The sequence below is a fragment of the Megalops cyprinoides genome, chromosome 1 (genome assembly GCF_013368585.1).
Source record: "Megalops cyprinoides isolate fMegCyp1 chromosome 1, fMegCyp1.pri, whole genome shotgun sequence".
NCBI lineage: Eukaryota > Metazoa > Chordata > Actinopteri > Elopiformes > Megalopidae > Megalops > Megalops cyprinoides.
The window spans coordinates 1,870,567-1,882,813 of NC_050583.1; the positions used below are offsets into that span (position 1 = coordinate 1,870,567).

A 12,247-nucleotide genomic window follows, 5' to 3' on the forward strand; every position below is an offset into this window, starting at 1 on the left:
TGTTCAGTATCAGCCTCCTGGTGCTCTGAGGGATTTGTAGAGTGAAAAGTGGTCCTGCTGGCTTGTTGATGTTTTCCACTGAAAAATTAATCCTAAAACCCATAATTCTTATTCTGTTTGCTGGATTAAAATCATACGGAAGAGAGGAAAATGATGTTATGACAATCTGAATATCTTTAATATATAAATATCATCTAAATCATCTAAAGCCTGGCTATGATTGAATTGTTTTACGATAACCTGTCTTTACCTGTCGTGTTTGCCTTAATGTTTGTGCAAAGGCCATGCTCTGAGTCTACCCTGATGTCATTCCATCCCTACCCACCAGATGGCAACATTTCAACACTGTGCTGGGACTATAATGAGACTGAGGACCAGGAGAGATGCAACCATTGAATGTGAGTGAAGACTCCTAGGGACATCCTGCACATACTGTATATACATGCAGCCACACACACACGCACACACACACGCATACACACACACACACACACACACACACACACGCACACACAAACACACACAGACCCACGCACACACACACACACACACACACACACACACACACGCATACACACACACACACAAACACACACAGACCCACGCACACACACAGACACACACACACACACACACACACACACACACACACGCACACACAAACACACACAGACCCACGCACACACACAGACACACACACACACACACACACACACACACACACACACTCACACACACACACAGACACACACACACACACACACACACACACACACACACACACTCACAGCACAGTGTCCTGGATGGCGTCGGGTTCCTCCAGCGTCTCCGCCCTCCTCTTGCAGGCGTCCAGGATCTTCTTGCGGGGGCCGAGGGGGATGTGGATGCTCTGCAGGTCGGGGTCGGAGCAGAGCAGCAGCGCCTCCAGGTCGATCTTCTCCCTGCGGAAGATGGAGACGAACTCGCCGATGCTCTGCGCGGCCAGGAAGACCTCCAGCGGGTCGGTGCGTGGCTCGTCGTCTAGGCCCAGTTCCGTCTCCTCCCAGGGCAGCTCCCGCTCGTTTCGCTCCCGCAGGCTGGCGGCGCTGCCGATGCTGTCGTCCAGGCTGGGGGACCGCTGTAGCCGGCTGCGTGGATGCACGCTGGCCGCCCCGCCCACTGGCTCGCTGCCCGCCACACTGCCCTCGCCCCGTCCCCCCAGCCCGAACAGCCCGCTGCTCACGTAGTTGCGGCGGAACACCATGGTGCCCAGGCCGGGCCGGTTGAACAGCGAGTCGCGGCCGGAGTCGGCGCTGACGTCGGAGAACGCGCCGTCGCCTGCGACGTGCAGGCCCGGGTCGCTGAGGGCTCGCGACACCGTGTCCGCGTCGTCATCAGCGGCGGCGTCTCCGGGGAACATGTCGCGGACGTTGCGCCGCAGGCCCGGCCGCTCTCGCGGGCTGACGTAGGTGCCCTGCTTCAGGAACATGACGTCGTTGCCCAGCTGCAGGCCCGACAGCGAGCGCACGCTCTTCCTCCCGTCCTCGTAGATCTTGAAGGTCCCGTCGCCCTGCTTCTTCTTCTCCAGCTTCCTCTGGATGCGCGCTTTGCCCTTAGCTGTAGCGTGCAGGGTGGCCTGAGAGTTCGACAGACACGTCAGAGACACACAGACACTGCACACCTACAGACTCCACCATTACATTCCATGATGGTCATTTAGCAGACACTGTTATCCAGACTGACTGGCGTAGGTTACGGGTTTACATGTTATTCATTTATACAGCTGGATATTTATTTAGGCAATTGTGGGTTGACAGAGTGCCTGTAAACATCCTCCACTCACACACAGAAAAGGAAGGACTGATGGAGCTTAAACACAGGACAGAGTGGGGATTGAAATTACAGGAAGATTTAGGACAGCAGGGATCTGAACTACAGGGCAATGCTGTGGAGTGAGGGATAAGCTACAGGATGATGCTGTAGAGTGAGGGGTAAAGTACAGGGCGATGCTTTGGAGTGAGGGGTAAACTACAGGGCAATGCTGTGGAGTGAGGGGGTAAGCTACAGGGTGATACTGTGGAGTGAGGGGTAAACTACAGGGCGATGCTGTAGAGTGAGGGGTAAAGTACAGGGCGATGCTTTGGAGTGAGGGGTAAACTACAGGGCGATGCTGTGGAGTGAGGGGTAAGCTACAGAGCAATGCTGTGGAGTGAGGCGGTAAGCTACAGGGCAATGCTGTGGAGTGAGGGGGTAAGCTACAGGGCAAATGCTGTGGAGTGAGGGGTAAGCTACAGGGCAAATGCTGTGGAGTGAGGGGTAAGCTACAGAGCAATGCTGTGGAGTGAGGCGGTAAGCTACAGGGCAATGCTGTGGAGTGAGGGGGTAAGCTACAGGGCAAATGCTGTGGAGTGAGGGGTAAGCTACAGGGCAAATGCTGTGGAGTGAGGGGTAAGCTACAGGGCAAATGCTGTGGAGTGAGGGGTAAGCTACAGAGCAATGCTGTGGAGTGGGTAAGCTGCAGGGAGAGCAGGGGGGAGGACGGTGCAGGTGACCTCTGACCTGCGAGTAGGGCATGCTGGAGGAGGCGGTGCCGAAGTGCTGCAGGCGGCGGCTGAGGGTGCTGCTGGTGTGGCTGGAGAAGCTCATGGTGTCGGACGCGTCGGACGCCTCCTGCTGGTAGCGCCGCTCCATGCGCTGGTGGTGCTTGCGCTGCATCTTGGCGCAGTCCTTGATGCGGCGCTCAGCGGCGCGGAAGGCTCGGTCCTTCAGCTTGCCCACCAGCTTGGGGTTGAGTGCCGTCTGCTTGGCGGCGATGGAGTCCAGGTAGCGCACACAGTCCATGTGGCTCTTGGTGGCTGCCATGTCCAGCGGCGTGTGGAAGTCGTTGTCCAGGCACCACACGTTGGCACCGAACGACACCAGGAAGGACAGGCAGTTCAGGTGCCCGTTGGCGGCCGCCAGGTGCAGCGGCGTGTTCCCCCAGATGTCGCACTTGTCCGGGTCGCCCCTGAAAGATGTGGTTAAATGGTATATTTCATATTAGGGTTAGGGTTAAGGTTAGGGGTTGGGTTAGGGATTAGGGTTAGGATTAGGATTAGGGTTAGGGTTACGGTTAATGTTAGGATTAGGGGTGGGGTTAGGGTTTGGGGGGTGAAGATGAGCTTGTGAGCATAAATTCTGATGAATTTAGAGGCTCAAAGTCCTTAACCTGTGTGACCTTCAGCACGTAGCCTCTGAGAGCAGCCCCTTTTTTACCTGATTACGCTTTCTGTACTGACTTCTAATCCGTGAGCCGTTCATTCAAACACGATCAATTATTCATCCAATTTACAGGGCAAATCCCTGATTAAAATGTAGACTTAATGGCTGGGGCTAGGACTGGGGTTGGGTAAACTGATCTGAGATCTGTTGTGAGGAGGCAGAGAGCACAGGAGTCACCAGCACCTGACCCCGTGGCCGGACCCCTGGGACGGCACTGGCTGGCTCGTCCGACGTGGCGTGTCGGGCGTATCGGGCGTGTTGGCGGTGTCGGGTAACACGGCCCCCATCCTGGCGTGTCGCCTTTCAAGCACGGGCGATCACATTACGCCTGACTCACAGAGCACGGCAGCTGGTGATGTCACGCTGTGATGTCACAGCAGAGACGGAAATGACAACACACTGCTCTGTTACTACAACACACTGCTACACTGTTACTACAACTCACTGCTACACTGTTACTAAACTCAGACAAATTGCTTAATTAATAATTACTATATAATACATCCAGGGAGCAGGATCCACAATGTATTTTTCAGTTTATATTTGCATTTTAACATGAAACGTTTGCAATATGAAGATTCAAAAATCACACAAAACAACTCATGAAATCTGCGCAAAGATAAAGATGTGTCTTTCGATAACGCACTGCCACAGGGCGTTCTGTGCTCAGAGTGCGTCTGACTGAAGCACTCTCCCTGTCACAGGGCGTTCTGTGCTCAGAGTGCGTCTGACTGAAGCACTCTCCCTGTTGTCCCGCCGGGAGAGCAGCGTCCCTCTGCCGCACAATCAGAGGCGCATGTGCTGGCCGCCGCCGCCGGCGCTGAACAGCAGAGCCGCAGACCCGAGCCCAAACTCCCTCACAAATCATCCTCCATCGGACACACGAGGAGCAATCAGTGTCAGCTGGGGGCAGCCCCACTTCTGCAGGAGGATTCTGGGCCACGTGTCTCTCCTCTCCCACTTCATAAACGGCTCAGGTGGCCGAGAGGCTGGGACATTTTTCCACATTAATGCGCAAGGCAGAATCACTGCAAAGGTCAAAGGTCACCGCTGCTGACAGCTGCTGAAATGATGCATTTATAGGTGTAGCTGCCAAACTGGAGCTGTCAGACCGTTAGATCACATGCATCACCTGCTGTTCCTATTCACTATCCGACCAGCATGGCATCAGAGGTGTTTGGAGCTCATCTGACACAAAATTCAAAAGCAGCGTTATTCTGTGCAAAATAACATAGAGATGTGCATGCTCAAACAGATACTAAGCTTTCTTATTTGTGTAAACCTTATTCTGTATGCATAACTTGTCTTGTCCTTTTTATATCCAATATATATATATTTAGGAGCAGTTCCTACTCTTCAAACTAACTGTTCATATAGAGACCACACCAGGTCAACACCCTACTGTGACGTCACAGATATTCTACATTACGATTGCATATTCAGATCCTCCTCTGTTTTAGACCACGCCCCTTCATGTTGATAATGTGCCAGCAAATCAGCACACCCAAAGCCTCAGCAGTGACAGTCCTTTCAATGTAAAGCACACTAGGCTGATTACCTGCTCCTATCTATAGAACATAGGTGATGATGTCATCTGAAGGAACACTTCCTCCTCCCCCTTCCTTCCTTAACATACCCAATCAGAGGAATGGGTGTGGCCTGATCAATACTTGATGAGCCATAGCTGAGACATTACATTGATGTTTCTCTCTGCATTATTGATTAGGGGACCTGAGTTTATTTTTCACAGAGAGTAAAGGATTAAGGGTTAATCCCTGTCTGCTGATTCCCGTCTCTCTGTCAAGACCCCGTCTCCTCTCCCTCAACCCAGGACTGTACTTGGGCTCATATCGAACATGTGCTTTTCATGAACAGGTGCAGTCAGGCATTCTCAAATCAGCGTCTTACTGAGCAGTGGTCAGCAGTATAGCAGACGGCATGTGACTGTACTTAAAATGTTGGCCCATGGGTCAGTCAGTGTACTGCCTGCTACTCGTGACATGGGATGGCAGAGACTCCAAAAAAATCATCCAAAATCATGACTGCACTCATGCATAAATCCCTGAAATCACATGAAATTCATGTCACATTCCATAGGTGGCATAAGAGCATCTGATAAATTCCCCAAACTTCAATTGTAACATTTTTCGTGCATGATAAAACAATTACACAAATAATTACACAAAAACATGTAAGGTCCTTTCAGTTTACTTCCACTACAGTCAGAAATTCAGTGAAAAGATGAAAAAGTAATATTGGGTGTCTGGGGCTGTGGGAGATGAAATACAGGAAACATAGGGACCTGAGGAGTCTGTATGCAACCAAACACTCAGCAACTTACATCAGCAACTTTCAGAGCAAAACGTCAACAGATTGCCTTCCAAAAGCTGCCTTTTGTTTACCTGGTGATGAAATGCAAAAATCATTACTTACTGTAGGTGTCCCGAATTGTCACCCCTGACCCCTCGGCCCCGGCGGCACACACCTCTCTGGTCACACTCCAGGACAGCCAGTGACACTTCAGCACTGGCGCGGCCCGAGACTCGGGACACAAGAGCCGAAAAGGAGCGGGACGCAAACTCACAGCACGCTCGGGTCGCCTCCATCACCTCCACCCTCCTCTGCCCCTGTTACTACTGACACAGACGCTCTGTCACCCCCTGTCCCCCCCGTCCCCTCTACACGCTCGTCAGCCTGACACCTCCCTGTCCCCCTGTCCCCCCTACACGCTCGTCACCCGGACGCCGCCTGTCCCTCTGCCCTACTGGGGTGCGATCGGGTCCACAGCTCACCACAGCCCATAAAGCTTTCCCTAAACAAATCAACCAATGAGCTAAACTTCACCCCCACCAAAGCATCACGCGGGATCTGGCCTGACTGGCTCTCAGCAAGCTGGAGCCACTGCTTTTTATTCTCACACTGTCAGATAAAGAGTGAATGGGCTCTCCTCCTGAATTCCCTGACTGCCTCGATAACATGTTGCATGAAACCCACGCCGTCTGAGGTGGGGGTTTTTTTCAAAGGACTTCTCTGAATTCTCTAACGGCGACCTCTGACCTCGGTCACGCATGGCTCTGCAAGGTCTCAGAAAGTCTTGAAAGCCACACGCTAAACATTCGAACAACAATACAGCGTGCTAAGAAAGCGCGCCTGTGGCTTATCTGCGTGGTATATAGCCTTACTCCAACACAATGCCGTTCCTCGCGTTTCTACGTGTGCGGGTGATCAGGCTGAATGCCCTCCATCGTGATGTCGCAGAGAGCGCTGGTGCAGCAGCCGGGTTTCTGCAGTAATTAGCGGTAATTAGGCGCTGCTCTCGCTGATGTCTGATAACGCCACAGCTCAGCTGCGCTGCTCCGTTTGTGCCGGGGCACGGGGCGTAGCTGCTGCCTCGCGGGCGCCCCCCCACCACCCGTTCCCACGCCGCAGGCAGAGTTTCAGGGAGGGAGGCAGCACCGCCGCTTTTGCCTGTTAGCTAATCGATTAGGGAGCAGGGCTGGTTCCACAGGCGGGAGCAGATAAAGCAGGCCGGTCCCAGCCGCCAGCGGCCCCCAGCCAGCAGACGGGCTTCAGTGGCGTGTGTGTGTTCGGTGCTCATAGACACTCTGGGGACTGAGGAACACACCTCTACTCTCCAGCACCATGTAACTCTGTGCCTTTTGATTGACAGTCCATGGAGCGTGAAGAGATAATGGTGGTGATGTCAGAGAGCAGCGGTATTAGACTCCGAGAGAGACAGATATTCTGTATGCTCTCCATAAATTCTCCACATGCTTCGCACTGCTACACTTCAGCAGACGGAGGCCCTGGCCTGTTATATATATCCTTAAAGGTTGTGTAATATATACAAAAAAAAAACATCCAAACTGGCATAGTAGCACAGGTAAGCATCAGAATCTCCTACTACCTAACAGAATCCCCTAGTCAAGGCTGTAAGAGGACAGAGGGAAGGCGGGGGTTGAATATCTGTGCGTAACACAGAGTATCTGTGATGAGTGTGCAGTATACGCCTGGCTCTGCTGCAGATTCGGCTCCTCTGATAACTTCATTAGCCGCACAGAACATTTAGTCTGACATTTTACCAGCCCAAACAAATCACTGCCTTCCAGCTCTGCATTCAAAAAATATGTCAAGCCAAGTGTTTCTGAAGGTTGTATATGCATACAAAGTCTGTTTACACTTAATTCATTAATTGAATCAATCAAGCAAGGGAAAGTGGCAGTAACAGAATGCATACATAATGTGCATGTGTCCCTCCACAAATCGGGAGTGACATCTCTGTCACAGCCAATATGCACAGCCCATGCAGAGGCCATTAAAAGGTGACCACTGACCCGTGAACCAATCAGATTTAGGAGAACACAGAGACCCCCTCTCTTCATTCTCTCTTCACCTGTCAGGCAGAGATGCACTTCAAACATGAAGCGACTCGGAGGAAAATGCCTATCAATAAAACATGTCTAATTTTACATTTTATAGACCTCACATCTGGTAGAACACAGCCCACTGAACTCAGATTGATGGCAGTCTGAAAGGCAAATTCTCAATCGTCTTTGATATTACCCTCACGTGTGGGTATAACAGAGCAGAGTAACATGATAGAGTGGATGAATATGCAAGACAGAAGGCAACATCACCAGCTAGAGAACAAGAGGACCAACGACCTGTTCCCTTAATCCAGGATATTGGTCTTTAGTTTGGCAAGCCAATCATATCTCTGCTGATTTGTGCAGATATTGATTCAAACCTCAATAAACAGGTAAACAGTACTGTCCAAAAAATTAAAGAAAGCGATTCTTTTACCCGTTCTGCCATCATGAAACTGCCTGAAGCCCACAATCCCCTTCACCTGACGAAAGGACAGCTGATGAGACGATGTCTCCATCTGTCTGATTCACAGATGGCACACAGAGAGACTAGTAATATACTTGGCTTTTGTCAGATTGCACAAGTTAACTTGTGGTAGGGCTTGAATAGTGTTAAGCTCACACTCACTGGTCTGGGAGTGTTGTGAGCCTGGTCTGACACAGTTGCTCATTTAAAGTGAAAGGATACACTTATGTTCTATTGTGCTGGAAGTTGCTCTGGGTAGGAGCGTCTGCTAAATGCATGTAATATAATGTAATGTAATGTAATGTAAATAGGCCAGGGAAGGGAGGGAGGAGACAGTCACCTAACAGCTGACCTTTTGCTGTAATTGTCTCACTGCTATCAAAATTCAAATTGTGGTGGCAGAGCAGCTCAAGCATGCTGGCTGGATAACCAGAGGACTAACACCCATAAATCTTCAGGGAAATCTGTGGCCTGGGTGTAAATGATACCACATCACGCTGTGAAATACAACAAACACCCCACCCTCGACCCCCTCACCACACACTCACACACACACACACACACGCGCACACACGCACGCACATACACACACACACGCACACACACACAAACGCACGTACACACACACACACGTGCATACACACACACACACACACACGCACACACATGCACACACGCACACACGCGCACACACGCACATACACACACACACGCACGCTCACACAAACGCACGTACACACACACACACGTGCACACACATACACACACACACACGCACACGCACACACGCACGCACACACGCACGCGCACACACACACACACACACACACACACACACACACAAACACACACACGCGCACCCAAGCACACACACACAAGCACACACACGTGCGCACACACAAACACACACAAACGCACACACACACGCACACACACGCACACACACACACACACGCACAAACACACACACACACGCACACACACACACACAAACGCGCACACACGTGCACCCAAGCACACACACACAAGCACACACACGTGCGCACACACAAACACGCACAAACGCGCACACACACGCACACACACGCACACACACGCACACACACACGCACACACGCACGCACGCACGCACGCACACACGCACACACGCACACACACACGCACACACTCAAGCGGTCCTCAACATCGCCCCCAGGACTGCTTTGTTGTGCCTCCATGTTATTAGCAACCCGCCATTCACTGTATCAAATACAAGCTTGCATGTCCTGGGAGACATTTATAACTTGTATTTGTCATATTATCCATTTATGCAGCTGAATTTTCACCAAAGCAAATTGGGTTAAATTCTGTACCTCATTCAGCAGCACAGAGGCAGAGCTCCACCCTGCAACTGAACTTGCAACACTGCCTCAATCAATCAACCAATCAACCAAACTATTTGCTATAGCATTTTTTACAATAGAAATTGTCACAAAACGCTGAACATAGAGCACAGTGCATTTTCCAGAAAGAATAAAAAACTGACAAATTGTGAAAAACACTGGAAAATGAAAGGGGCGGCAGTGTAGCATAGTGGTTACAGAGGAGGGCTTGTAAACGAAAGGTTACTGGTTCGAGTCCCTGCTAGGGCGCTGCTGTACCCTTGGGCAAGGTACTTAACCCACAATTACCTCAGTACTGTAACCTGTGTAAGTTGCTCTGGACAAGAGCATCTGCTAAATGGCAGTAATGTAATGTAATGTAAGGCATTAAAGACAGTCAAAAGACTCCTGGAGAACAGAGAGGATGTGAGCCACCAGCCCCAGAGAGAGAGCAGAGCTGGCAGGGATTCGCAGACCTCCAGGGTCCCGCCCTGGAGCAGGACAGGTGAAGTGCTTTGGCTCAGAGTTGGTGTCTCCCAGCCATGGAGTTAAATACTCGGAAAGGCTTGTTCTCTGGGGAAAGTTCAGACTCCAAACATTACCTCCAGATGCCTCAGAGTCAGTCTGACTCAGGTCATCCACATACATGTATGTACAGTGGGGTTAGATTTGTTTATTCCACCAATCTCCTATTTAGTTTATTTTGTATTTTAACGACTTTAGCTGTAAATAAATGCCTAATTTAAGGCTAAAGACAGCGCTGTACTCAATAAATATTTCAAAGCAGTTTATCTGGGTATATGAATTGGTTCATAGATTTGAATATGGGTAACTACAGTCTGCTTTAGATATAGTCTTTCATTCTGCAACTACTTCATAACTTCATCTTCATACTTCATACTTCATAATTCGTTTTGCACGTTTTGCAGTCATTTCCTATGATGCACTGAGTAAATTCGCTTTGTGGCGTGGACGTTGCACAGAACGCTACAGTTGACTGATTACTACGTAATTAATAGGTTGCATATCTAAGTGGGAAAAATGACGTGAAATGAACAAAACGATCGTGAAAAAACGAAACGTCCATTTTTAATTATCGCAAATAACATCATGTGCAATAATTGTGCACATGACACACACATAATGTAAAACATATTTAAAACACAACGTAACGGGAAAAAAAGTAACGCATGAAAGTGCATTCGCGAATAAACGAGCAAACTTGTTAAAACATTTAACAAAATGACTCAGGTTGCTCTGCACTCTGATTCGTTCCAAACTACAACAGCTTAGCTTCCGCGGACACGTGAAGGCACGGAGCGCAGTTCGCACCTTCCTCACGGAGCTCGCCTGGCTAAATTCATCAGTAACCCACGACTCACCCCCTGCCCACGATGAGACGCAGCGCCTCCAGGTTGCCGTGGTAGGCGGCCCATAGCGTGGGTGTCATCCCATCCTCGTCCGGGGAGTTCAGATCCTTCCGCGTAGCCTCTTTCAGCAAGCCCAGGTGGCCGTCGCGGGCCGCCCGGTGGTACCTGTCATTCATCGCGCTGCAGCAGCGGCTCTCCGCCTCCCGCGGATCCGATCATCTGGCACCAAGTGCCGGGGACGGAGCCCTCCGCCCTCCGGGAGAGAAGAAGCGGACTCAGGGGGGGTCGTGACCGTGCGTGTGTTGTCGGTGTTTCGCTCCCTTAGAGATAGCAGCGGGGGGAGACTGAGCAAAGCCAGACCCGTTGCCCTGGACACGCGGGAGGCGTTTGAGACTGGGAGTGGCTTCGGGAAACGTGGCTGTCCTCTTCTGTAAACCTCATTAATGAACCTTGCGATCGAAACACTTAATCTTGCATTGCTGCTATATTTAAACTAACATAAACAAATAACTTAAAAGTAAGCCACTTAAAATATTTTCGACATTTATTGACTGTGGTTTTACATGGAATGTCTTTTGCATTATTCCACGATATTTGTCATTGTTAAATTGTAATGGTGAGGTTTTATAACATGTAAATTAATACATAGACTGTGTGAAATGAATAAACCGAATTCTACCATAAGCCGGGCCACGTGCCATCAAAACCAAGACAAATTGTGGAATCTTCCATTCCGAGCCACAACTGACAAAAAATGGCAGAATGGCATAATTATAACGTGGTATTAGCGTGGCGGATTGGTTTGTGGTTTGATCTTACAGCGCATAATTTTTTCATATTCAGTATCATTCCAGTAACACAAATTCCAATTAAACACATAGAAGTGGTTGTTGTTACCACTCCGTGTGCCTCTAATACGTTGTAACAACCCATAATAGATATTTGCATCTCTCCAGTTTGACTGGAGACGATTCACTGTGATTCACTGTGTCTGACGGACAACTGCTGTAACTTCCACTAGCGTTTGGCACAGGAACGAGTGCTGATTATAACGGTGTCATTTCCAGGGGTAAACCACATTTTGGAATTGTCATTTAACAGAAATAATGCAGACGTTTGCTCCAATTAGTAGTTTTTAAAGACAATATTAGGCGTGCATTTCTTTAGTTCTTCGAAGATATCGCACTTGTGCCATCCGCGGGTTTGAACCTTAGATTCTTTACAGTGAATTTGGAAGATACTCTGTTATTTAGCTGTGTGTGTGTATCCGATTTTAGGTTGATTGGTTCTGGACTTATTGGGTTTTTTGTTTTGTTTTGGCTAGTTATCAAATGCTGTAGACCATACTGTACATCATGTTAGCGATAAGACCCCCACTAGTCCCGGAAGCATTCAGTCACACCATCTGGATTTTTCCCTCGACAGATGCAAAGCTACAAACCA

The 12,247-nt window shown here is 49.7% G+C and overlaps 1 protein-coding gene across 1 annotated transcript; it reads right to left on the bottom strand.

Moving 5' to 3' along the window:
* Positions 1–784: 784 nt before the first annotated feature.
* On the bottom strand, positions 785–10,980 carry LOC118793038 (Usher syndrome type-1G protein homolog). The gene is made up of 3 exons (XM_036550988.1): positions 10,817–10,980; positions 2,539–2,986; positions 785–1,615 (listed from the first exon to the last, which is right to left on the bottom strand). The coding sequence occupies exons 1-3, from the start codon at positions 10,978–10,980 to the stop codon at positions 785–787; spliced, it is 1,443 nt and encodes a 480-aa protein (XP_036406881.1).
* Positions 10,981–12,247: the final 1,267 nt, after the last annotated feature.

Coding starts and splice junctions, on each gene's coding strand:
- LOC118793038 (XM_036550988.1), bottom strand. CDS start 10,980: ATGAATGACAGGTACCACCGGGCGGCCCGCGACGGCCACCTGGGCTTG. Junction 2,987..10,816: donor CGTCTCATCGTGGGCAGGGG/GTGAGTCGTGGG, acceptor CACATCTTTCAG/GGGCGACCCGGACAAGTGCG. Junction 1,616..2,538: donor CCAGCATGCCCTACTCGCAG/GTCAGAGGTCAC, acceptor TCGAACTCTCAG/GCCACCCTGCACGCTACAGC.